Below are 26,426 nucleotides of genomic sequence, written 5' to 3'. Positions count from 1 at the left end.
ACTTCATAAATTTAGTTTTTGACACATAATATGTTATATATTCTATATACCTAAATATCAACTAATTATACATTTCAAAGATTTGGTTTGGTTCTTAACGTATATTATCATTCGGTCACATTAACCTTTCAGTTTTATAATACCTGCGTATCTTGTGACTAATACTTTTAAAATCTGTAATCAAATGCATAAATAATGCTATGGACAAGATCGAAAAAGCCTGGAATACGTGAAAGTTTATTTACGCTAATACCACCATACAAAAAGGAAAGAGTAGTCAGGATGCAGGAATATTAGTCAAAAGATAAATTAGTTGAGCAATATTTATTAAAAAGAAGGAATTAATGGTGTTCTTAACATTAATTTTCAGCAAAGGCCTCAAAGATCAATCTAAAATTCTTCAAAATTAAAGGCCAAATTTAGCTCTACGAATTTAATATTGGGGAATCGTTTTCTATTTTATAGTAAGTAGGCGGACGAGCATATAGGCCTTCTGATGGTAAGTGCTCACCAACGCCCATAGACCATAGGCATTGTAAAAAATGTTAACTATCACTTACATCGCCAATGCGCCACCAACCTTGGGAACTAAGATGTTATATCCCTTGTGCCTGTAACTACACTGGCTCACTAACCCTTCAAACCGAAACACAACAATACCAAATATTGCTGTGTTGCGGTAGAATATCTGATGAGTGGGTGGTACCTACCCAGACGAGCTTGCACAAAGCGCTACCACTAGTGAAATAAAAAAAGAACATTATATAAACATTTTTCCACCATTTCATTGACCGTATGCTCGTATTTATTGAAAAATGAAAACCTAATTGTATCGTATATTTGAATTATTGTAGATTTTGGAATAGCAACAGGACGACAGCTGAAAGAATTTCCTTGCGCATTTGTATATAATAGTAGCGAAGCGCACAATGGAACATTCGCGTCGCCAAACTCGCCTGGACCGTATCCAAGAGACACTGAGTGCTCTTACTTTTTCCACGGTGGACAAACAGAGAAGGTTCACTTACACTTTACTCACTTTGACGTGGAAGGTGTATTACCGTAAGTGGTCATTTAATATCGAACTTTAAAAATAACAAATATAATAGTTAACAATAATTTGTGTCATATTCACTTACTTGTTCTATCATCAAGAAGTGTCTGTTCTTGTAAAGTCATATATTATTTACTATTATTTACCATATAAACCAATAAAAAAATGTAAGATCCTATTTAATAGAATTCTATTTACTTTAAAATGATTTTTTTCTTCATTTGGCATATTGATTATTTGATTTTCACAATAAGCTAAATTTGTACTTTGTATAGATTTTTACGTAATTTATATTTAACATTCTTGCAACATTTTCTTGATTTAATTATGTACGTTATACTGTAATGTAGTTTATTATGTACGTAATTAAATTGATAGAAAAGTGCACTGAGTTTCCTGCTTATTAAGTTCTTCTGAACCGTTTTGGTGGCCAATCTAATAACAAGTCTTAACTAACTGCGCCGGAAATGTTACAGTGATATTTATTGATAAAAAACCCTGATGGCGTTTTATTGGCTCGATCTGTTCTGGTATTGGATGTAAAGCTTAAACTTCGTATTTCTTTAAATTTGGTCAGATTAAAAAATACAACATATTCTTTCTCCATTTCAATTTCTCATTCATATAATTGACCTGCATTATCTTTTGGGTGGCGAACGCAAAATTGTATTATTTGCTGACAATTAAACTGATTTTCAAAATAAAAATAAACAATCGAATTTATAATGATGTGAACAATGCCCTCTCAGAAATAGAATATTGTAACAACATTATGATTTATTAGTATTCAATGTTTTCACTTTGATTGTTCCAGATGTGAGGCGGTATCCGCGAGCGATTACGTCGAATTTTCAAACTACATGACTGAAGATAATAGGTACGGCAGATATTGTGGGCAGATGAAGGAGTTTCACGTGGAATCGGAGAGGAACTTCTTCAAAGTAACATTTCGGTCAAATGATCGATTAGACGGGACTGGCTTCAAAGCGATGTTCCAATTTTTAGAGGCTACAGATGAATATCAAGCTCCGATCTTTGATAAGGCTTCTAAATCTTTCCGTAAGTTTAGATAGTTCTTGTATAACACTCTTTTAACTAAATATCTTGTCATTTGACAGTGACCAGAAGGATTCGTCAATGCAATTTTTAATTCTCTATTTGAAATTTAAAAAAAGGCGTCATCTGGCCAACACAATATATTATATAATTTACGTCATTTTTTTTAATAAAGAACCCTTTCGTCCACTTCTCTGTATTAACACTTTTTATACATATTACTCTGTGTTTTATTGGGCGTTAATTGTAAGGTGAGGTGACCACCTAGTTTGTATTTAAAGAAGTTCTTATTGTTTTCGATTTACGTATTAAAATGGAAACATCGATATATTTCCCTATCTATGGCTTGGTAATAATTACGTGATAATAATCAATATTTTTTTTCTGTTTGAAGGTTTGTTCGCAGAGCTGGTTTTATTGTCTGTCGTCGCAACGCATTGGCATCGCCGACTATATCATTGATGAAGTGATATTAGAATAAATATAAATACTATTAGTCTAAATAATCCTGTACATTTTGTACTATAGTCTGCGCCAAACACTGTAATTTAAATGTAGGAATGCAATATTTTCTATAAAAAATATCTATTAAGTTTCATCTACTATTACCAACTAAAGCAATATACCTAACACAATAAAGTTTTATTCACGCAGGCACGTAATTATTATAATAAAATATTTAAATCTCATGTTGTTTTATTTCGTTAGTCGTAAAATAGAACAGGTTTATATATGAAAGTTTTAATTTAAGAACATAAAACCTTTTTTCATTGTCTATAATTTTTTGTGATTTTGTGTGTTTATTTGAAAATATATAAAGTATAAATTATGAAAAAGTGGCTCATATTAAACTTTAATATTATGTATTCATTTGCATACAATTTATCTATTCTTTATGCAATACATACACATGTGTAGTTACAGAACTGCAATCTATAATTATTTAATTATAAAGATATATATTCTTTGATTGGGAGAACTCTAGGATAAATAATCCTTTCCTCCTCGCGCATGTTGCGTAGAGCAGTTCCCCCGATAAACTGCGCAAACACGGGTGCGGAGCATAGAGCAGCTCCCCTGCTGTCCTGTGTAGAAACGGACCCCTTAAGAAAAAAGAAGTCGAGATGGCCCAGTGGTGAGAACGCGTGAATCTTAACCGATGATCGTGAGTTCAAAACCGGGCAAGCATCACTGAATTTTCATGTGCTTAATTTGTTATTATAATTCATCTCGTGCTTGACGGTGAAGGAAAACATCGTGAGGCAACCTGCATGTGTCGAATCTCATTGAAATTCTACATGTGTATTCCACCAACCCGCATTGAAGCAGCGTGGTGGAATAAGCTCCAAATCTTCTCCTCTAAAAGGGAGAGGAGACCTTAGCCCAGTAGTGGGTCAGTCACAGGCTGTTACTGTATATTCTTTGATTATAATGATTTATTTTATTTATTATTCTAGTATGTTCGTAAAAGATGTAATGCCCAACCGTGTCTAATGTTAATAGCATTTACATGATTATTTAGATATTTTACCGCCTACGTTTCGTTCCGGTTTCAAGGGTGAATGAGCCAGTATAACTACATGCACAAGGTATTTAACATCTTCGTTCCCAAGGTTGGTGGTGCTTTGGCGATCTAAGGGATGGTTATTATTTTATAGAATCAAGAATGCCAATGACAATGGGCGGTGGAGACCACTACCATCAGGTGGCCCACTTGCCTGTCTGCCTACGTAATAAAATAAGAAAAAAAAAGAACGTTTTACTTGAATTGAGCGCGGATCACAAGAAGACCTACAAACACATAAAAAGGTCTTGACAAAAAAAAAGAAAAGGTAAATGCACAATACTCCCGGATAGTACGTTATTACTAAGAAAATTCAATCAAAATTTAAGTAAAATAACCTAATACACTTTAAAACAATATCACAGCTAATTTGACTTAAATATGAACTAGAAATATAGACTAAACATTCATGAAAATTCATTCATTATTTTGCAAAAGAAATATTATTAGGAGATCTTTCGCGTTAGTTTCCTATTAATTAGTAATAAATATACTTAAATTTTCTAAGCCTTGTAAGTCTTTTATTCCGGCACAAAACTCATCCTATAATCTTGTTCCAAGAATTTATGCACTTTATTCTTTGATATTCTTTTATTTATTATTCTAATTATAGATTGACGATTTGACGGCCCGGTTGGCGTGGTTGGTAGATACTTGCCTTTCACGTCGAAGGTTGTGGGTACGATTCCCACCCAGGACAGACATTTGTGAGCATGAACATGGTTATTCGTCCTGAGTCTAGGTGTAATTATCTATATAAGTATGTATTTACAAAAGAAAAGTAGTGTATGTAGTATATCATATGTCTGGTTTCCATAGTACAAGATCTGCTTAGTTTGGGATCAGATGGCTGTGTGTTGGGATTTATATTTTTACGTTTCCATTTGATAAATTATTGTCTGAATAGTAAGTATACATTATAGGTACATCTTTTATTGAATGAATATTAAGATCATGACACAATAATTCTAAGGGTATGAAATTGTATACTAAAAATATTCAAAAGCAAAAATATTCAGGAAGTCATACTATGTGCATGAGGTTTGAAAATATTAAATTCCAAGAGTAAGAAAGCTTAACAGGTTTACTTCAACGTCGTAGAGATTATGGTTAAAAGAAGGCAGTTTTTATCTTCAAGAACTTCCTATGATTTAAGTCCTCTAAAGTGCACACGATACCCATTAATATATTTTATGTCATTGCTTGACTTTGGTGGATTTATATCGAAAGTAATTTTTTTGTTCATGTTTTAACGAAAGTAGCATCACAATTATTACCTTAACGGATTTCTTCAATTCGTGTTTTACTTAAAATACATTTAATTTAAATAATTTGTTGAATATAGCTGCATTACATATACGTATTTATTGTTTGGCTTGACAAATAAACAACGTTTATTTTTTCTTAAGTATTTGTATAAATTAACACTAAAAATTAACACAGTTTACTTAATTAACATAGAAATCATAAAATGCCACAGAAGTTGCAACGCAATGGCGTGCCACAATAAAGAATTTCAATTAGTCGCACTCTAGTCCATAATTTCTGGCTGACATTTCTTCCTGCTTGAACTCGCCCGTTTAAACTTTATTTTAAGTTACGTAATCTGAGAAACGAATATTGCTTGCTCGCTTCAATAACTGCAGTTACGACTTTGCAAAGCCGGTCCACAACTCCACAGTCGACACTCGACAGGTGTGGCGGCAGTGGCGCTGTCATCGCATCATACTATCTCGCTCGCACCCTTTCTCCCACTCTGAGCTACACGCGTATTTTTGTGACGTCAGTCCGAGTTCAGTCGCCGTTCTCTTCGTTACCGGTTTCTGGATTTATGCTTTTAACTTACGTCTCTTGTCTCGCGAACTTTTGCCGATCAAACTCGTGTCTAATATAGAAACATTATACTGGATTTTCTTCAAGTTTTGTGTGTGAGAACAGTTTTCTTGTTTAAAAAACAAGTGTGAGTTGTGTTGGCTCAGTGTTTTGTGATCACAGGTGTCGCATTCCAGTGTGGACGCCGACGCAGCCTCCGTATCCTACAACTGGAACTAGGCAGGTGGATATCTAAATAAGCCCCTTTTTTAAAACGTAAGTATATTTAAAATTAAATACTTACGTACTAGTAAATAAAAAGATCCGTTGTAACACAAAGTTAATTGATGAATTAATAGTATTTCCATTGACAAAACCATTCAATACTTTATTGATATTTTTATTACTAATTTTGTTCATTGATATTTTAAAACACGAGTTAATAAAGCTTTGATTGAAAAGGCGTATTACTCGATAAAAAAATATATAGATCATAAAAACGAGTGTAGTTAGTATTTGTTGATGTTCAATATAATATAAGAAAGAATTCAATTGTATTTTAATAGCTAAGTAACTTGAAAGAGTAACTGCTAAGTTTCTTGCCGGTTCTTCTCGGTTGAATCTACATGCCGAACCGGTAGTAACTTTAAGTTTAATTTAAACTTATAAAATGACCAATGTTCTAAAAGAGCTCGCGGGAACCTATGAAGTTTAAATGAAGTAGGTACATAGGTACCTACTAAATAAATATAGATTTAATTTTGATGCATAAATGAAATATGAAGATAAAACTTCATTGCTACATTACATTATCTTTAATTGCTCTAGTTGTTAGCACACCTGGTAGTCAACAGCTATACGTAATAAGACACTTAGGTATTTATAATACGTGAATTAATGTGAAAAACATAATTATTTTCTGCATTAAAATCGACACAATACTTGTATGAAATGCAATATTTAAATGTCAGGCAACAATTGCGAAGGCACACTGCGGTTGAAGGTTTTTGTATCGGTGCATTTCTAGTGTTTTTGTTCTTGGGTAAGTATTGACAAGAAATATAGACTTCAGAAGTTTAAAGGAGAATTTATAACTGTGCGATCTAGCCTAGGGCCCTAGACTAAACCAAGTCTCCCTCTGTGTTTTTACAAAACAAAACACACACATATATATATATATATATATTTTTTTTTTATAGAATAGGAAGGCGGACGAGCATATGGGCCACCTGATGGTAAGTGGTCACCAAACGCTCTTAGACATTGGCATTGTAAGTAATGTCAACCATCGCTTATATAGCCAATGCGCCACCAACCTTGGGAACTAAGATTTTATGTCCCTTGTGCCTGTAATTACAATGTCTCACTCACCCTTCAAACCGGAACACAACAATAACAAGTACTGCTGTTTTGCGGTAGAATATCTGATGAGTGGGTGGTACCTACCCAGACGAGCTTGCACAAAGCTCTACCACCAGTAATATATATATATATATATATATATATATACAATAAATAAAACATATATATATATATATATATATATATAAAATATATATAATATAAACATAACAAATACGATAGTTGAGTAGCTTGGCTATTCATAAATCCATCATAGTCAATACTGTTAGCTTATTTGCAGGAACAAGTGTTTGAATTAATATGATGAATAGGATTTAACGGAAAATACTCCTGACTGATAAATGCAACTAGAACAGCTCAGAAGGATTTATGAAGAAAGCTTTTTAAGGAGCTCCTAAGTAATTAAACAAGTTAATTGAAGAATCGGAAATTAAATAAGTAGTTAGGTATTTTATCAAGCAAATAGGTACTGTCTTTTTAATCACGATATACGAATGACGAATATTGGTTTGAGTTTACGGTCTATAGGATGACAAAAATGTTTTATTTTAATAAAAAGATAAAAAGCTTAAAACTAGTCGTTCAAGCTTCTTAAAGGTCACTACAATAATTCCTCTTACAATATTACTGCAACCGCAGCCACAAACAAATATGTATTCAAAAAAAAAACCACACGATTTTAACGGCTTAGTCGACACTAAATCCTTAATGACTTAAGTCTTATTACATTATGTAGGTAGAGGACAGATTCTCAAACGGAAACGACTCGTAAAGCTGTAAAATAGTATTAGATCTCAATTAGAAAAAAATAACGTAAGAATCCGGACTCGAAGCATCATAGCATACATCAGAAGAATAATTAATAATATCGTATTACTGATTTTTCTCATGGCTGACAATCGTTCTTGGTTTAAATAATTATATCCGTCTTCGTCATAATTAATTAAATTAGATTTGATTAAAACAAATGATTTCTATTGACGCTTAGTAACAATTAATCCAAGGAGGTTTTTCCAAAAAAAAAAATGAAAACTAGGTCGAATCATACAAACATCTTAACAACTTGATATCGAATTGATACTAAAAAACATACTCAAGTGACGATTAAATACAAAATCAGCGGATATAAAGTGTTAATTTCATGTTAATGATTTTATTAAAACTGTAGATTGTTATTAGTCAATAATAATTAATGATAACCATTTACTTTGGTACTTAATACTACGATATTTAAGATTTTTTTATTTACTAAAACCAGTAAATTTTATTTAAAGGACATCCTGTCATTTGATTGTAACTAGAACGGTTAATAATAATATTATGGACATTTTCTTTTTTATTGGCTCTGTGTCACTTTTTCGTCGTTTTTATTAAGCCTTAAGTTCAATATTTCGTTTATGCTTGAATACTTCTCTACTAAAAAGGAATTTAATTAATAAAATAACATTTACTTATGGCTTGTGTTTTCACATTAAAAACGAATATAATAAGATACAATGTTCATTGACATTATCATTTACAAAGTTAGTAAAAAAAAACGAAGAGCATTGATGCATAAAATCTATTGTTTATGGACGTTGAAGTTTTAATAGATTTGACATTGTAACACTAAAGGAGCGTTTGCATTTTTTGTGCAAGTCATTAAACTTTATCAACAACTTCAGCTAATTTAATAAAACGATTACCGTCTTAAAAAATATTAAAGAAAAATAATAAATTTTTAAGGCAATAACATATGAACATTATATTTAAATTCAATCAATTTTAATATTCTTTTTAAAAATAATACACATTTCAAACAATTGCAGTTAGAAGTTTTTACAGGCTTAAAGATCAATTTATTCCAAATAACCTTAATGCTCAACACAGTAGATAAATACTAAATATATAACTTACTAATACCTTAACAGTATTATATATATGCGAAAGTGAGTTTATGGGTTTGTCCTTCTTTCACTCAATTTTGTGCTTAGAGATAGCTTATAGTTCGAAGTGACATGATACATTTTATCTAAAAGAGTTATTATAACAGTATAATAGTATGTGTAGTGGTGTATATAGTGTAGTAGTATGTGTAGTATAACAATGTGTGTATAATCTGCTCCAATCGAAGGAGTAAAGATTAATAGACTTTAGATTTACATATTATATGCCATTTGTTATGAACTATGCACTGAAATCAGTTCTCGATGTATCTTTATTTATAATACAACTTGAGTATTTATTATTAACATGAATAACATAACACACTTCCAAAGTTTGGATACCAACTTAGAAGACATTTAAAACGCAATTTCTTCGCGAATCCATACTGAATATCAAAGTTCTTAACAATATAATAGTAAGTAACAGCCTGTAAATGTCCCACTGCTGGGCTAAGGCCTCCTCTCCCCATTTGAGGAGAAGGTTTGGAGCTTATTCCACCACAATAGGTTGGTGGAATACACATGTGGCAGAATTTCGATGAAATTAGACACATGCAGGTTTCCTCACGATGTTTTCCTTCACCGAAAAGCACGAGATGAATTAACAAACAGAAATTAAGCACATGAAAATTCAGAGGTGCTTGCCCGGGTTTGAACCCACGTTCATCGGTTAAGATTCACGCGTTCTTAACACTGGGCCATCTCGACTATAATAGATAATGCATCAATTATTATGTCAAAGTTGTGCGTTTTTCTTTATTCCTCTTGTGGTTAGAATAAATATGCTATAGGGATATTTATGAAGGTATATGTTTAAATTATTTCACATTATAAGTACATATTGATAATAATTATTAGGTAAAATATAATAATGCGCAAAGCTCTTGTCAATTAACTATATTAATATCTTATCCATTAATAAATGAATAACACATTTTCATATCATAAAAGATCATCATTACTATTTCAGTTTTATGCTTTGATTGTTATCGAGAGTTAGTGGGTTAACTTAAGCCCTATTTGGCAAGAGTACCGCTACTATTGACTCTCATATTGAAACCTCAGGAGCTCCGTATGGATACCATGTAGGTCGAGTTTTCATGTCAAGACAATCAAGTTAAGATAATAATATCACTATTGTGTTATTGCCCTTGCTCTATTTATTGAATAAATTAGCAACTCAAATACAATTCGTGATAAATAGCAGTGTGGGTTATTATGTATTCGATTCTATCGAATTATAAATTCGATACGCGTCATTATAGTGATGTGTTGTTTTGAATTTACTTTTGAATTTTTATTTTACAGTTAATTTGTGTTAGACTAAAACGTTTATCTCTCTTTTGTTGCGAGTTAAAGTATTTATTTATGTTTGGTTATAGGCCGGTCTTCGATTTCTAAATTGCAATGTAATTTAATACCGCTTAAATAATTACATTGAATAATTTGTCCTTTTGTTTTTTTAGATTTTTAAAAGACTTATCAATATGATTTGTTCGATGGGAACGGGTATGAGCTTTTGTGGGATGCCACATTTATATGTATATATATCGTTTCCGTCCTTAGATTTTGGCGAGGTATAAAATATTACACATTCCTTACATCGCCAATGTCAGCCTTAAGATATTATGCCTTGTGCCTGATTCACTCTTCTAACAGGAACGCAACAATACTAGGTGTTACTGTTTAGCGGTAGAATATCTGATGAGTGGATGGTACCTACCCAGAACATGCACAAAGCCCTACCTAGTTAAGGTAATTTATATTATTCCCAATAATTATTATTTTAACGTTTCCTAGTATGAATGTATACGAAGTTAGAATTGCTTGTCAGTTCGACCGGACAGACTGAATTATGATTTATTTATGAACTAGTACATTTCTAATTTGAAAAACACAAGTAATTATTGTTCCATAAAATATGAAAATCATATTGCCGGAAATATTAAGATACAACAAAGGATATTAAAGCCAGGAAGCAGTCACGTAAGACGACTTCCTGATTTTATATTGCAACCGTAGCGTGCTACTAAATCTGTTGAAACGACAACGCCTTTAGGTCTAAATCTTGCATCACAATATAGAAATGATTAATTTTGTCTTATCCATTGCGACAAGTAAATGAATTAAATCATAAAAATATTGTTATATCCAATGATGCGAAAAATTCCTAGGTGATAGGACTTTGTGCACGCTCGTCTGGGTAGATTAAACCGTTGGGGTGTTATATTGAAGAAAAGAAATTTTTTGGCATCTTTCATCCAAGATGGTAGCCAGGGCGACCACTCCTCAGGGTCACAAACTTGGATTTTTTAACAGAGTACAAACATAAACAGCATATTTTAAAAATGTTGTTATAATATACGCGTCAAACATAATATATACCTGTGGCATTATTGCCATTAAGGAATACTTTTATTTATTGTATACTAGCATTCCTTTGTTTCTCACAACATGGCCGCTGTATAAATAAACAACATGCGATATTCAACAGATAAAACGTACTTAACTAAAATTAAAAAACAAAAACATTTCATAAGATGCTATCACAAGAATCGCGAGTCCACAAATCTCCATTTGTGTCAGTACAAGACGAGATAACATCGACAGGACGAGACAAAACAAACGGGCCCTTTTATGTGACCTATTAGCTCCCGCCCTGACTTCGGGTACCACTTTAATTTTAGCCTGAAATATAATTTGCTTGCTGGTAGAGCTTTATGCAAGCCCGTCTGGGTATTCCCACTCAACATATATTCTACCGCTAAGCAGCATACTCATACTGTTGTTCTTTTTTGAAGTGTGAGTGAACGTAAGAGACATAACATCTTGGTTCCCAATGAAAGTAAAGAGTAATAATATTTTACAGCGCTAATGTCTAAAGGAAATAGAGACTTACCATGAGACTTGCAAGTCTACCTAATACAATAAAAAAAAACATGCTGGAATTGGCCTTATGGTTAAACGCCTAACGCTAAAGCTACCAGTTCGTTCCGTCTAGCATAAAATTCTTATTGCGATGTCCGTCTATTGAGGAAGTTTATAAGCTTTGCTAATTTATTAACACTCCGACCCCGTAAAGCAGTAACTATAAATTTGTACCAATATGGCAAATTCTTTGATATATAGCTATCTTCTTTATTCTACTATGTATGATGACTACAATCAAATAAAATGCCTGAGTCACCACTTAGTTTCACTACTAACATGCTTTCATTTACCTGAATAGACCCCCAATTTTGTTCATTGGTTACCGCGTTACATTCAGACGATATTATAAAATGATTTAAAAGTTATTTTTACCATTCAATGAGCCGTAAATGTTCCGGTTTCACTCAATTATTTATCGACGAATGTCTGATATAATTCGGAAATACTAGAATTCGAAGCCTTCCCGAATTTATCGAATAATAATATTATTAAATTTCACACACAGACCAAAATAGTAAAGCTATTCTGTAAGAACAAACTCGAAGCTCCTAACAAAACGATCATGAAATGTTAAGGAGTGATATACGATATTACCTTACCTACAGTAAATAATTATAACTTCTAAAGGATACGTCGCATGAGTGTGATACAAATTAAGTTCTTACAGAATAACACTGTAAGTGCTACTTACAGTATCCATTTATATATTTTTATTTTTATACCTGCCAAAATTTTACACAATAAGTCTAATTCTTGCCTATAGCTTGGATTAAAAAAAAAACTGTTCGTATTCGCATTGTCACGTAACCAGACACATGGATGTATAAATTGTACTTTATCTATGTAAAAATTTAAGTCATTCAAACTAAAAGCAAAAAGATATTAAAGTGTTTTAGTTATGTGGAAAGTTGTAAGAATTTTTATTGCCAGTGCCTTATCGTAACGACCTTGTAATTTTTTTTTACATGATAAAGTAGCTAGAACTAGTTCCCGGTATTGAGAGCAGTCCGGACTATCGTGATATTGCATATTTTTTGTCTTTACAAAGCTTTTATTATTTTTATATTGTTTTCTTTTGGACATTTTCTTGTATAATAGACAGTTAAAAATAAGCAATATATGTTTTAATAAATTTGCCCATTTTAGTGTTTCTTTATAGATTACAGGAAAAATAAATATATATTTATTTTGTTCCAAAACAGACCTTAAGATTGAACCAATTAAATATTAAATTTATCAAATATAACAGAAGTTAAACTTATGTTGTTATTTAAACTAAGCATTGTTATTAACTTGTAAGCGACAAAATAATGAAAACATATAATTACCATTGGAATCCGTGAATTATATATATGCGACAAAGGAATGCAAAGGCCGTGCCCAAAGCCTGTGTTAGAAGGAGTAACTGACTAATCTATACGAACTGACAGCTCTGAGAACTCGTAGGGTCTTGAAACATGTAAGTTTGAGTTGAATGCAACCGTTTTGTTTGTGGTGCACGAACGTTCGGGATGACAAATTAGATAATTAGTTTAAAATCACGACATTTTGTACACGCTGGGCACTTTTAGTTCTTATTACGAAACATTAAAGGTCATTTCGGGTCGCTTTAGGCTACAATCTCGGGCCTCTAAATTCTTTTGTTGCAAGCCGTTGTTATTTGGAGTGTTATGTTTTTTTTCCTTTAAATATTTCTATGTTTGTAAAGATTGTTGCTTAATGGACCTCGAGTGGCTGATGACTTAATACAGATTGGTAACCCACAAACAATCTATCGAAGCGGGTTTTATCTTTTGATTTTATTTTAAATAAAGAACTTAATGATGAATTACTATATGCAGAACGACAGTTCTGATATAGTTTTCTTCATTTTAATTATTTACATTACCAATTTTAATCAGCTGATTTGAAAGCGGATTGGCGTAATGTAGAAATACATTTTTTTATCAATAAGAAGAATCATATGCCTTGATTGAGGACATTAGTTATCGATGTTCCGAGTTTATAATAGCCAACGTGCCTTTATACAGCCAGTGGAATTGTGAATTCAAATCAATAATTTGTGTTTTTTTTATTTGTTTTCGTGTTCGAATCTGATAATTATATCGTAAGCAAATGAATTAGTCGGATGATATTCTATCACTATTATTTCCAACTCCATACCTTTTCATTAACAGTAAATAAGCATTTGTTTTGCAATTATAAATAAATGGGACATTGCTATTCAAGTTTTCGCGTTATGAATTTCATGTTTTTTTTTTCAATATGCTGTAATCGTATTGACGTCACTCAAAGTGAAATATTAAATTACAGTCCGGTGCATATTTTAAAATTGTTTATTCGTACTAATGACACTAAATAGAGGTATATCTGAGACATCTTAATTAATAAAGGAAAGCACCTGTCTGTCAAGTAAGTTTAAAATATTCAGGCGACGCGACAGTTGTCACCTGTTACACAAGCCGTATAAAGTCGCCGGCAATAGTCTGTTGACACTTAGGGGATCGAATCTCTTGCTTTTCCTTTCAAATTTTTTCAAACGGATTTATCAAGGGCTATGCATATAATGACGTATCTATGTAGTATTTGTGGATGTTTCTTTGTATGTATATTTTTAGAATGCGAGTTATATATTTGTATGGTAGAAACGGTGACACTGGTGAGTAGCTCGATCGTATGTCATCGCTGTCCATGGTTATTAACTCCTTATAAAGCCAAAACATATGAAAGGATTTATATTATATACTATAACGTGACGTAATCTAACTCTGCCAAATTTCATATAAGTTCCTTTTGGCTTTCGACCGTGATAGTTTGACAAATAAATACTAAAATGTTCTTAATAAATATCAGATTGTTGCATGACATTGATATTTTTCCCTACAAGTCGATGTATTAAATTAACGAGCTTAATATTTCTTCCAAACTTTACTTTTTTGATTTTGAAAGTTCAATAGTAGTTACTTGATATAGCCTTGAGTCAAAGATTTATATAAATATATAATTGTATAAAATACATTAAAATTTATATACTAAAATCACTATATTACTTAAAACAGATTAAATATGGAATGTACAATTATTATACTACGCTCATAATACAACTCATATAGAATTTTATGAAGCCAAGCAAAATATGAAACTGGTATTGTGTCATAACAATGCAAATAATGTATATTGTGCAATTATTCAAATTTTGTATTAAAAGATAGTGTGAAATGCAAACAGTCTTACTGGTAGTAGAGCTTTGTGAAAGCTCGTCTGGGTAGGTACCACCCACTCAACAGATATTCTACAAAACCGCAGTACTTGGTATTGTTGTGTTTCGGTTTGAAGGGTGCGTGAGCCAGTGTAATTACAGGCACAAGAGACATAATATCTTAGTTCCCAAGGTTGGTGGCCCATTGGTGATGAAAGCGATGGTTAACATTTCTTACAATGCCAATGTCTATGGGCGTTGGTGACCACTTATATCAGGTGGCCCATATGCTCGTCCGCCTTCCTATTATGTAAAAAAAAAACACACACAGTTTCGTTTATTGGATAATGGCTATTGTGCGAAGAATATAAAAGTCATAATTGACTATCTATTTAATTACGCGATAAATTAAACCATGTATTTTAAAATTCTTCGAAAATCTATTCAAATCCTTATTAATATTATAAATACGAAAGTGAGTTCGTTACGCTTTCAAGTCTTAACTACTGAACCGATGATTATCATGAAAATTTGCATATACTTGTTGTCAGATATGCAGAAAAGGACATTTGACCCTAACTTATTTCGCCTTTACCCTTAAAACTACCAATAAAATAACGGAAAGGGAACGAAATTCTAACAATATCGTTCTGAACTATGGAAATATGAAAAGATTAAACATTAACAATTGCATTATCAAGATTTCTTAAACGGTTCCAATAACGTTCAATAAGCTATTTGTATCAAATATATAATCATACAGTACAGAGAATCCATTAGACGATTTGCAATAAAATAATCTAGTCATTATTCTCTTAGCATTAAAGTATAGAATAACAAAGTGAACATACTGTGTTGTTAAGTGTACAACCTTTTCAATGAAGTAGCGTAATGAAATGCAATTGCATGTGTTGTACGCTCTCGTGACTGGAAATTTAATATCAAGTAAGACTGACGTAAGATTTAAATTATATCGTTTATCCTATAGTTATCCTACTGATCGATAATTCGACTTGTACTGTTTTGGTATATCACGTGGGCGTATTTAATATTATAATGATATGAAATGTACGCTTTATGTATTTGGGTGGTACGGTAAGCTTAAACGATTGTCAGGCCCTTGGATTTTATGGACAAGTATTATAATAATTGTAATGTATTTTAGTGTTTAAAATATTATCTATTTATAAATAATTATGTATAATGTGCAGAATTTGAAATTAATATTACTCAAACTTTAACATTACATAAATTATTTCCTTGGAAACGAATTGTATAATTATATTAAACAAAAAACTAAAATTAATAAAACTTAACCAACAATAGTTTGCAAAGTAAATTTAACACATATATTTAAGACAAACATTAAAAAAGAGAGACAGGAAAAAATAAAACATAATCACTAGTATACTATAAATAATTAAATCAAAAAATACAATAAAATTAATATTTTTGTATGTATATTATACATAAACAGTTTATTGTACTGGGTACAACTTTATTGATAAAAAAATTTATGGCAAATTTAATTTTAGTTGCGGAAACGTAAAAAGTGACTGTCTATAATTACTATTAAGTGATTTATTTAAATACAAATTATTTACAATTTTTTTGGATTATTTCTGTTACGCAATTATGTGTTCTAATAACATAGATTTTAGGGTTAGTATTTATTGATACTGTAGCCGACAAGGAATGCGAAAACGTGATAGTTGTCGGCCTTAACATCAAGTAAGGGCAGGTGGAGTGAGGACGCACTTTTACAGTTATTTACTTAACAAAAATAAAGAGAACATTCATATTCCTACATGCAGAACGATTGCATTTATAAAAATTAAAAGGCCTTAAGTGGTCCCATCTTGGAGAATGACCTCCGTTTCAGTTCCAGAGAAATTGGTTGTTATTCTATTCGGCTACGCAGCTCCAGAATTTGCTGTGATAAAAAAGGGTTTCTTCACGATATTTTCACAGCAGAGCATAAAATTAATTTATAGTCATAACTTAAGCATACAGTTCAAGGAAATGACCGTCATACATATTTCGACACACTATATGAATCAACTAATGAATCAGGATACAAATGAGAATTGAAGATTAAAACAAGATTTACTTCTAGAATATTCGCTTACGGATTTATTTATTGCTAAGGCAACTGATTTTATTACTGCTTTAGAAAATAATGCATGCAAAGGTAGAAATAAATAGTTGAAACAGTTTAATTAAAATAAGCTGTTTATAAAATGTATTGTTTAAATTTTATAAAAGAACCTAAAAAATAAATCGTTATAATTACTACCTAAGTTGAAAAGGAAGATTAATTTAATTTATAAATACCATTGTCAAATTTGATACCAAATAACTTGTTGCTTTATTAAGCCTATATAGCATTTCCATTGATAGAGCATATTAATAATAAAATAAAGTTGGAATGCTCTAGACTCAGGATACAAGATATTAGGCCGAAAACCCGACAAGCAGATCAGTTTAGTGGCCAATCATATTTCCATGTATTAATTACTAAGCTGGTATCTTCTAAATAATATGCGTGTGTCACGTTTAAAAGTGTAAAAATGAAATGAGTAGTACCATTTGATAAGAAATAATGATATTCTGTATATTTTATCATATTCTGTTAGTATCAGAATAACTCAAGTTTAGAGACATTAAATCGAACTGTCGTGATTGCTCTGTCCTTGCTTCGTCGCTTTACACTCGGAATGAGCTATTGACGTTATGACAAATGAATTGATCGTGTTATGTATTAGAGAATGTATTTGGAACATGAATCTAATAATTACACGTGTGAATTTAACTATGCATATAGTTGATTTTTAGTATCATTCTTTATGCAAAACTTAGCAGAATTTAAAAACTGGCTTTAACTAAAATGTTGTTTGCTAAGGAAAACATCGTGAGGAAACTTGCATGTGTCTAATTTCATCGAAATTCTGCCACATGTGTATTCCACCAACCTTCATTGGAGCACCGTGGTGGAATAAGCTAAAAACTTTCTCCTCAAAAAGGGAGTGGAGGCCTTAGCCCAGCAGTGGGACATTTACAGGCTGTTACTATAATATATTTATAACTAAATGAGTAACGCCGAGTGCTGTGTCGTGACAACACTTCGTTTCCTTCATATTGCATTTGAATTTTAAATATTGTAAATAAACTACCAAAAGGCCAAGGTTTGACGAAAATTTCAATTGTATGCTTTATATATATTCTTTGTTAAATGCATAATACCAGTATGACTTGGCAAAATTGTTTCCGCATGATATAATATTTTATTAAATAACTATTTACGCACACAAAGGTTGAACGTAATTTACTTTGTGCATACTTAAAAATATTTGTGTCATCTTAACGTTACATCGCGTCAATGAATCCGTACGATTTTTTTTACTATTAACAAGCGACGGAAACTACTTTTTTGTTTTCTATGTATTCCTAGATATGCTGAGAAAAATTAGTCTTCGAATCATAATTACTAATATATAGTGAATATAAGTATAATATTGACGATCCGGTTGGCGTGGTTGGTAGATACTTGCCTTCGGTGTGAAGGAAGTTGGATTCCCACCCAGGACAGACATTTGTGTGCATGAAAATGTCTGCTTGTTCTGAGGTGTAATTATCTATATAAGTATATATTTACAAAAGAAAAGTAGTATATGTAGTATATCTGTTGTCTGGTTTCCATAACACAAGCTCTGCTTAATTTGGTATCAGATGACCGTGGGTGAATAATGTCCTAGGATATTATTATTATAGTATAGTGCCATTTATATAATTACTTGCAAATTAATTTAATAACTCAATCTCAGACCAATTCAATAATACATATAAACAAAAATCGCGATATCGAATTTATCACATATGTCAGTCCATCTGTTTTCCACTGTCAATTTTCAACATTCTGTCGTTATTCCTCGACTCTTTCCGTCGCGGTTTCAAAGTGCATCACGTCCCTTTGATTGGTACGTCAACCTGTCTTTTCCAATCGAGGCACGATTCAACGGAATGCCAATTTAAACTCCGAAGTCGTGTATTACTTGGCCTTAGTCATCTTTCAAACGGTTCTTTGAAACCAATACTTCGCTGTTAATTTGCGAGGGAACATCTTTTAATTCAACTTTATCTCGTAAAAACGATCTTTTAATTATTACTTGAAACTACGAATATATCTTAAGAAAACTTACTTTTTAATGCTTTGTCCGATTGAAATATAACATTGGTGCCATTTAATAAAATCATTTACTGATTTCAAATATGCGGGCCGGCAAGGCGAAGGCGGCTAGTGCAGAACGTTTTTCCCGTCTGTACTGGCCGTCGTCGCGTTTGGACTCTACTACCACTTACCATCAGGTGGAGTAGAGTCATTTGCCCTCCCGGCGATATATAAAAAAAAAAAAAAATAACTTCAAAGTGACTTTATGGCAGGCTAATGTGAGTAACATGGTGCATGATACTCACATAGGGAGAAAAAACTCGGTCCGGTACATCTAATACGTAATATTTATTTAATATGTTACGACAGACATTCCTTTCATATTTGAACCTTATATGTGCGAAGAGAAATCCGTCATAGCTTGTTATAAATCCACTGAAGCAAGTTAACGTATAAGCAAATGAATATAAGAAACGTTATTTTCATTCGAATTAGGTATTTATCGATAAAAATTGTTGGGTGCATTACTATGTTTGTTTTTTGTTAGAATTTATCGATATATTTGGACAAAAAGTTTCGTCATTCAAATTTCATTTATATTTAAATATTATAAAATCATTTTATTAAAAGCAACTTTATTATTACTAGTAATAAATGTGTTGATTCTTAATATACATGTATATATCAAAAAGATAATTTGTTATTTTCATAAATCATATCAATTCTGAAATCTTTATCACAGCATGACACACCGAACATATGACCGAAAACATGACTACAAACAAAGCCAAATTATAAATAAATTAAAACCGTGATCGATTGGATCGCTAATATTTAAATTCAAAGATAAATACTAAGAACCAGCACCACAAAAAGTCAATTCAAGTGATGATATGATTGTGAAGCAGATGTTTTGGAAGTCCTTTGAAACGTATATTCGGGTTTTAGAGGTCACACGGCCAATCAGATCGCAGTTGGCACGTATTCAGTGGGTGGCTCATGACATTCATGTATTAGACATCAACGAGTGCGTTTATTTTATTTTTTTAATTAAATGAAATAACTAGAACACATTGGAATTTAATATGCTTTATTTTATACTTTGATTTAAAAAATCAAATGTTATATGTAACGCTTAAAGGCCTTTTAGTAATCTTCATTCTTTTGGAACAGCATCATTTACATAAACAAACAAACAACAAAATAATAACAGTGCCATTAACGCCGCAAGTAAATTCTAAAGTAGGAGTGAATTTTGTTGTAATTTCCTTATCCCCAACACGTAATGCGGATATTATTTCGTGATCGACGTCCTACTATCTTATTGTTATACAAGAATCATTATTTCTCGTAGTTATCCAGTTATTTGCATGAGGCTCGGGTTGAATGTTAGTAGACTTAACAAGGATGTAAACAAAAATTATTGTTATTATTTTATTTGCACGAGGAATTTTGAACGTGACTGGCTAGGGTTCATTCAAATTCATAAGAAAACTACAGATAGCTAACCAAGTAATAATAAATAGTATTTAGAAAACTGTATTAGCTATTGTAAACAAATTCCGCCGAAGGTTGTACTTATGAAAAAAATATCTTACGCATTTTAATCAGACGTACCAACACATTGCCAAGACTATAAAAAACAATATATCATATTATATATACATAGAAGTATAAACCCCCTACATAAATATCAATATTAATTTGAAAAATAAATGTTTCACAAATATTTAAATACATGAAACACTGAGGAAAAGAACATATAAAAAATACTTTAGTATTATTTATCAATATTAGTAATAATAATAATAATATCTTGGGACATTATTTACACATTATTATGGGCCATCTGATCCCAAATTAAACAGAGCTTGTGCTATGGAAACCAGACAACTGATATACTACATATATCACTTTTCTTTTGTAAATACATACTTATATAGATAATTACACCCAGACTCAGGACCAACAGACATGTTCATGCACACAAATGTCTTTCCTGAATGGGATCGAACCCACAACCTTCGGCTTGAAAGGCAAGTATCTGCCAACCACGCCAACCGGCTCGTCATTAGTGTATAAAGTATATGTATATATTGTTTTTACAATAACAATATTTAATTATTTTAATATTTATATAAATTATCTTTACATATTTAATGTAATATCATTATTATTATATATAAGTAATATCATTATTATATCGCTTTCACTTATTAGCATATATTTGGAAACCGTGCAATGAGCAACCTGCATCCAAATAGTATACGATAAACTTTTAAGGCCGGTGACCTGTTTGATACCAAACAACCTTGGAAATGTTGCTCCTGTTAGGTTGATTCTCGTCACCGTACGAGTGGTCAAGGGACTTACGTGAACGATTTATGGATGTTATGAACAAGAAATCCCATAGTCAACTCTTACGTCACTCACGTGTTGGATGAGGTGACGTTATACTACTCTGCTGGAACGACTTGGTGATTTCATATACTTTAGGCATCTTACTCGTACAGTAAAAATAATTTATTGGATGTCTGTAACCAAAAAGTTAATGTCAAGTGATCTTAGAAATGTCGATATTTTTGCTATTTACTCGATAAATGAGTATTATGTTGAAAATTTGAAGCAAGAGTGAGTCCAGTCAAATAAAATTTAATGTTAATGTCGCTTCGGTGCACCTCAATGGTTAATGTTATCAAAAATGAGTATCCGTTGTCGCTTCCTGTCCTCAAAAGGTCTATCTTGCGGCTTCTTTGAATGCACGCACGCACCGTGTCGTCTCTCTCCCCACTCTTATATCTTCGAGCCTCGACCAATCGTTTTTTGTTAGTAAAACTCGCTACAAAACAAACACGTATAAGGGTTTTGGTCATGAATTTGCCTTTTTTATCAAACTTACTTCTCAGTATCTTAGGGAATGTTGTACCCGCTGTGCTAACATGTGTGTGGACATGATGTGTTGCCACAGTTCCTATTTCAGTGAATACATTACTTTGATAATTGGTTCCTTCCTGTATGCACTTTCGGATTTCGTATTATCGTATTAAATTTTATACAACTGACTTATTACCCACCCACTTAAAATATAAAAACAAAACAATAATGTTGATGTCCTATTTGAAGAAATATTTTAACTGCGTTTCGGCGCGATTGAGTAAAACAACCTCCAAAAACAAAATTTCGTATTTATTACAATTTTTAAATACGATTAGAAAAATCTTAAAAAAGTAACACAACTAGAAACTTAGAAAATCTAAAATAAATCAAAATCTATAATTTTTTATGTACTGACTGATATTGAGCTATTATCGGCGCCAAATTTATCAGATCAATTTTAAACATCGAAGCCTTTTGTCTTACGATACCGCTAAGTCTCAAAGCCGAGACACGTCGATGGAGGTGTCAGAGCGAGTAATTGATCTGTCCGATAAAACAGCTTAATTCCATTTGAAGCTCATTTTATTAAACTTCTTATAAAATTACATTACTTTTATCAGTTGGAGCAAACTTAAGTCTCAATGTCATGATAGATTACATCTTGTAAATTTTATAAAAAAACCTGGGATTTAAATGCAAGTAATTTATTATACTGTCTAATAAAATATAATTAACCTTTGTCAATGAATATATAATTAACTTTAGTACTCTATTCGTGGCCACAATAAATTATTCCGGAAGAATTATGTCAATCGCTGTGAGACTTTCGCTTTTGCTAACGAAGAACTAAATTAGACTATCGATTTCATTTGCATGAGTCAATTAAGAAACTATTTCCTTAAACTTACAAGAAACTATAGAACCATACAACTTAAAATATTTACGCATTAATCAAATGCATTCCAGTAGTTGCAGTTAAATTCCGAACAATAGGAAACTTACAGCTTGTAAATAACTCCGACACCTAAAATGTTAATGATTTTGCCTTAGCGAGATGCCACTCCCCTTTGAGGCCTTATAAAATTACTCCATTACAATTGTTTTGATCCCTATCATTAGGAGTGAAGCTGCTGGCAATACTTGGTTAGAATTCGGACTTAAAAAATCACGATCATACTAACACTGAGCGTGGGAAATTTAAATTGTTTTTTTTTTTTTATGTTTCGAATAGTCTATAATGCTTTTTCTTGGCGTCGTTTCTTCAAAAGCTTAACTTTTTATCTAAGAGGTATTTATCGTGCTTAAATAAATAAATGTCATATCGATAGCTATGAACACTGCAAATTTGGATGACAATTTGAAATTCTGTTTATTCCTCTACGAATATTTCTTGCTCTTAAACAATACTTTTTCTTTAAAAAGGGATAAAAACTAAAGCACTGAAGTGCAGCTGTCATCCGATACGCATGCGTCACTGACTCCGGATGTGGGCTGGATCTCCGTAACATTATACGACTGACTCTCCAACCGGTTATCAACTTTTTGCTCTCCATTTATCTGTCTCATTTGTTTGCAATATCTCCATGGTCATTAAGAAATTTTTATTCGTTGGCTTATAATCAGGGCTTCAGGTATCCAACTGCTTTTATGGATATTCGTCGTTTTTTTCATTTTGTTGTTTTTTTTATTTTTTTTTTGTATATAAACGAAGATATATGTACGTAACGAAAAAAAAAGCGCACGACTTTAAATATGGCAGTATTGCTTATTTAAGTTGCTTTTTATCTGCTCTAGTTATTGTCGTTACCTACACAGAAATGGAGTATTCTTATATCTTTAAATTATCTTTAAACTAATTCACCATAAACGTTGCTAACTGGCCCTTTATGTTTTATTGTAAGCATGGTTCACATGTTCTACATTCTAGTTCTCCCACGTAGTTGGTACTCCATTCCTCATTCAATCAATCTCGACTGTACCGGAACAATGGGCTTCTTGATGCGTTCTTTTTATCTTGCGTTATATGTCTTTATCTGTGCGATCTTTTTAAAATTAGTGTTATGCAAACAGATGATAGAATTATTTGCTTAATTGTTTATTCTTCATTGGATGCTCCGAAAACGAAAAAAATTCAAAAGTAACCTGAATCTACTTAGGTAGGTACTTTTTGTTTTAAAGTAAATTTTTATTGCTAGGCAAACGCGTCGTTTTCTTTGAGAAAGAGTTAGTATACATATCCATGTGTCTGTATTTCATCCTCAATAAATCTAATTTCTGACGTCGTTTTCCTTTACCGCCAAGCACGAGATAAAAAATCGGTGCTAAATGTGCGTGAAGTGCGTATTTGAAGCCACGATCGTCGGTTAAGATCAATGTGTACTGTTGACCGGCTCATCTTTTTTATATTAATCATTATATGATGGAATGTAATGTATATAATGTAAAAATTAGTTTATGTAAAAATTTACTGGTGGTAGGGCTTTGTGCAAGCTCGTCTGGGTAGGTACCACCCACTCATCAGATATTCTACCGCAAAACAGCAATACTTGATATTGTTGTGTTCCGGTTTGAAGGGTGAGTGAGCCAGTGTAATTACAGGCACAAGGGACATAAAATCTTAGTTCCCAAGGTTGGTGGCGCATTGGCTATAAGCGATGGTTGACATTTCTTACAATGCCAATGTCTAAGGGCGTTTGGTGACCACTTACCATCAGGTGGCCCATATGCTCGTCCACCTTCCTATTCTATAAAAAAAAAAAAAAAGTAGCTAAGGCTCTCTCAACTCTTTTTCTCTCCCTTTGCGGGGAAGATTTAGAGCTTATTCCACCAAGCTTTTCCAAGGCGGGTCAGTGCATACCCGTGCACCACATGCCGGTTTCCTTACGATTGCCTTCCCGCCGAGCACACGATAAATTATAAACACAAATTAGGCACATGTAAATTCAATGGAGCTTACCAGGGCTGGAACCCGCAATTATCGGTCAAGATTCGCGCGCTCTAACCATTGGGTCACCTCGGCGCTGTATGTAATGTACAGCTTAAACATAATAACTTATTATGTACAAGTTTTCTATAAGATTGCATCTGAACTAAACTTCACCATGTTTGAGACCTACGAGAAACTACTATCTTAGAGTTAATTCAATAAAGACATTTCTCCATTTCCAATTCTAACCGTACACTTATTAATGCATTTGAATAGTAGCTGCTTTGTTTAAATCTCCCACGCCGTCGTAACGGCTCGTCGAGTTAATAAGCGACTACGACGTGCGAAAATGTGTGGACGGGAAATGTTTGCACGTGAGAAAGTAAATTAACAAATTTAATTTCAATATAATAATTTTTATGTAATTCTAAGTGTTCGAATGAAAGTGTATAATTGATTATATAAATTATAGATAATGTTTATAATCTTAATAGTATTATCATCAATATCTCATGAATGTTATATATACATATATAGAATACAATATACAATAATATACATATATAATATATAATATACCTTCAAATGTAGCTGTTATTTATTTTCATCGTTATAAGTTCTTATCGTGTCGTTACGTTAATAATATGTGTATAATATAGTGAAAATATTTTAAAAGTCTTAAAGTAGATTAGATCATTGAAGAAATTTATACAGTGAAGGCAAACAATGTTAAACGTGTTGTTTAGATTGTATAAAGTATTGTGGCGAAGTAAAGAACCTTATGCCTTACAGCTTCTTGCCGTGAAAGTTAAGATTAATGGTTAAATTATAAAATATGGCTATGCATGCATACTAATGTTAATAGCCAAAATCTGTTAGTAACTTTGATTGATTGTATTTCGTTCGATTTTTGAAAAGTTTATTAAATCTTAAATTGATTCTTCTATTTAGTCATAGTCCGAAATGTTGATTCTCGAACCTTCTGACCTTGATGTTTTGCGGTTAATTATTTAAAATACGTCACGTAGATGATTCACATCTTCGGGTCGTGACTTTCACGCCAAAGTTCCGTTGATAGACATTATAATCTACGCGAAGGTATGCGATTCAGACCAACATTATTTAATACCCTTTAGCTACACAATGAGATAATGACATGTTCTGTTATATCTTCTACATTCTTGTGTTATCTTGGAAATCTGTTTAATTATAACTCTTGTTTTTTTGTACTCAATTTTTGTGACAAATCCAATAACATGTTTAGAGTAGAAATATCTTACAATGTCTCCCTCATTGGTCAAGTGGCTAGACATAAGGCATCATCGTTCTAAAAAAATATAGATGAATTGTGGTTAACAGTTGTTTTAGTTAAACTTTGCTTACGTTTAATCTTGACTGATTGCATCCATAGCTCATTAGACAACCAAATAAGTAAAGAATCTACGAAAGAACAATTTGCACACGAAAGCAGAAAAATAACAGTAAAATCATAAGTCTTGAAATCTATCAGATTTCTATCATATTATGCGGTAAATATTATAAAATAGTTTAC

General features: G+C 32.0%; 2 protein-coding genes across 2 annotated transcripts in view; both read left to right on the top strand.

The window, feature by feature from the left end:
* LOC126772801 (suppressor of lurcher protein 1) overlaps positions 1–2,799 on the top strand; it is a 216,313-nt gene extending 213,514 nt beyond the window's left edge. Inside the window, exons 12-14 of the mRNA XM_050493387.1 lie at positions 855–1,062; positions 1,869–2,113; positions 2,505–2,799. Coding sequence (XP_050349344.1) covers positions 855–1,062; positions 1,869–2,113; positions 2,505–2,572 — 521 coding nt within the window. The 3' untranslated portion in view covers positions 2,573–2,799. The remainder of the gene's footprint in view (positions 1–854; positions 1,063–1,868; positions 2,114–2,504) is intronic.
* A 2,654-nt stretch (positions 2,800–5,453) lies between these two features.
* The window catches only part of LOC126772779 (cadherin-99C), a 138,659-nt gene continuing 117,686 nt past the window's right edge, over positions 5,454–26,426 (top strand). The window contains exon 1 of the mRNA XM_050493352.1: positions 5,454–5,762. The gene's annotated coding sequence lies outside the window, so the exon portion shown is untranslated. The remainder of the gene's footprint in view (positions 5,763–26,426) is intronic.

Source organism: Nymphalis io, chromosome 13 (assembly GCF_905147045.1).
Source record: "Nymphalis io chromosome 13, ilAglIoxx1.1, whole genome shotgun sequence".
In the NCBI taxonomy this organism is placed as follows: Eukaryota; Metazoa; Arthropoda; class Insecta; order Lepidoptera; family Nymphalidae; genus Nymphalis; species Nymphalis io.
The sequence above is the reverse complement of the archived record's forward strand: the minus strand, read 5'-3'. Positions and strand labels throughout refer to the sequence as shown.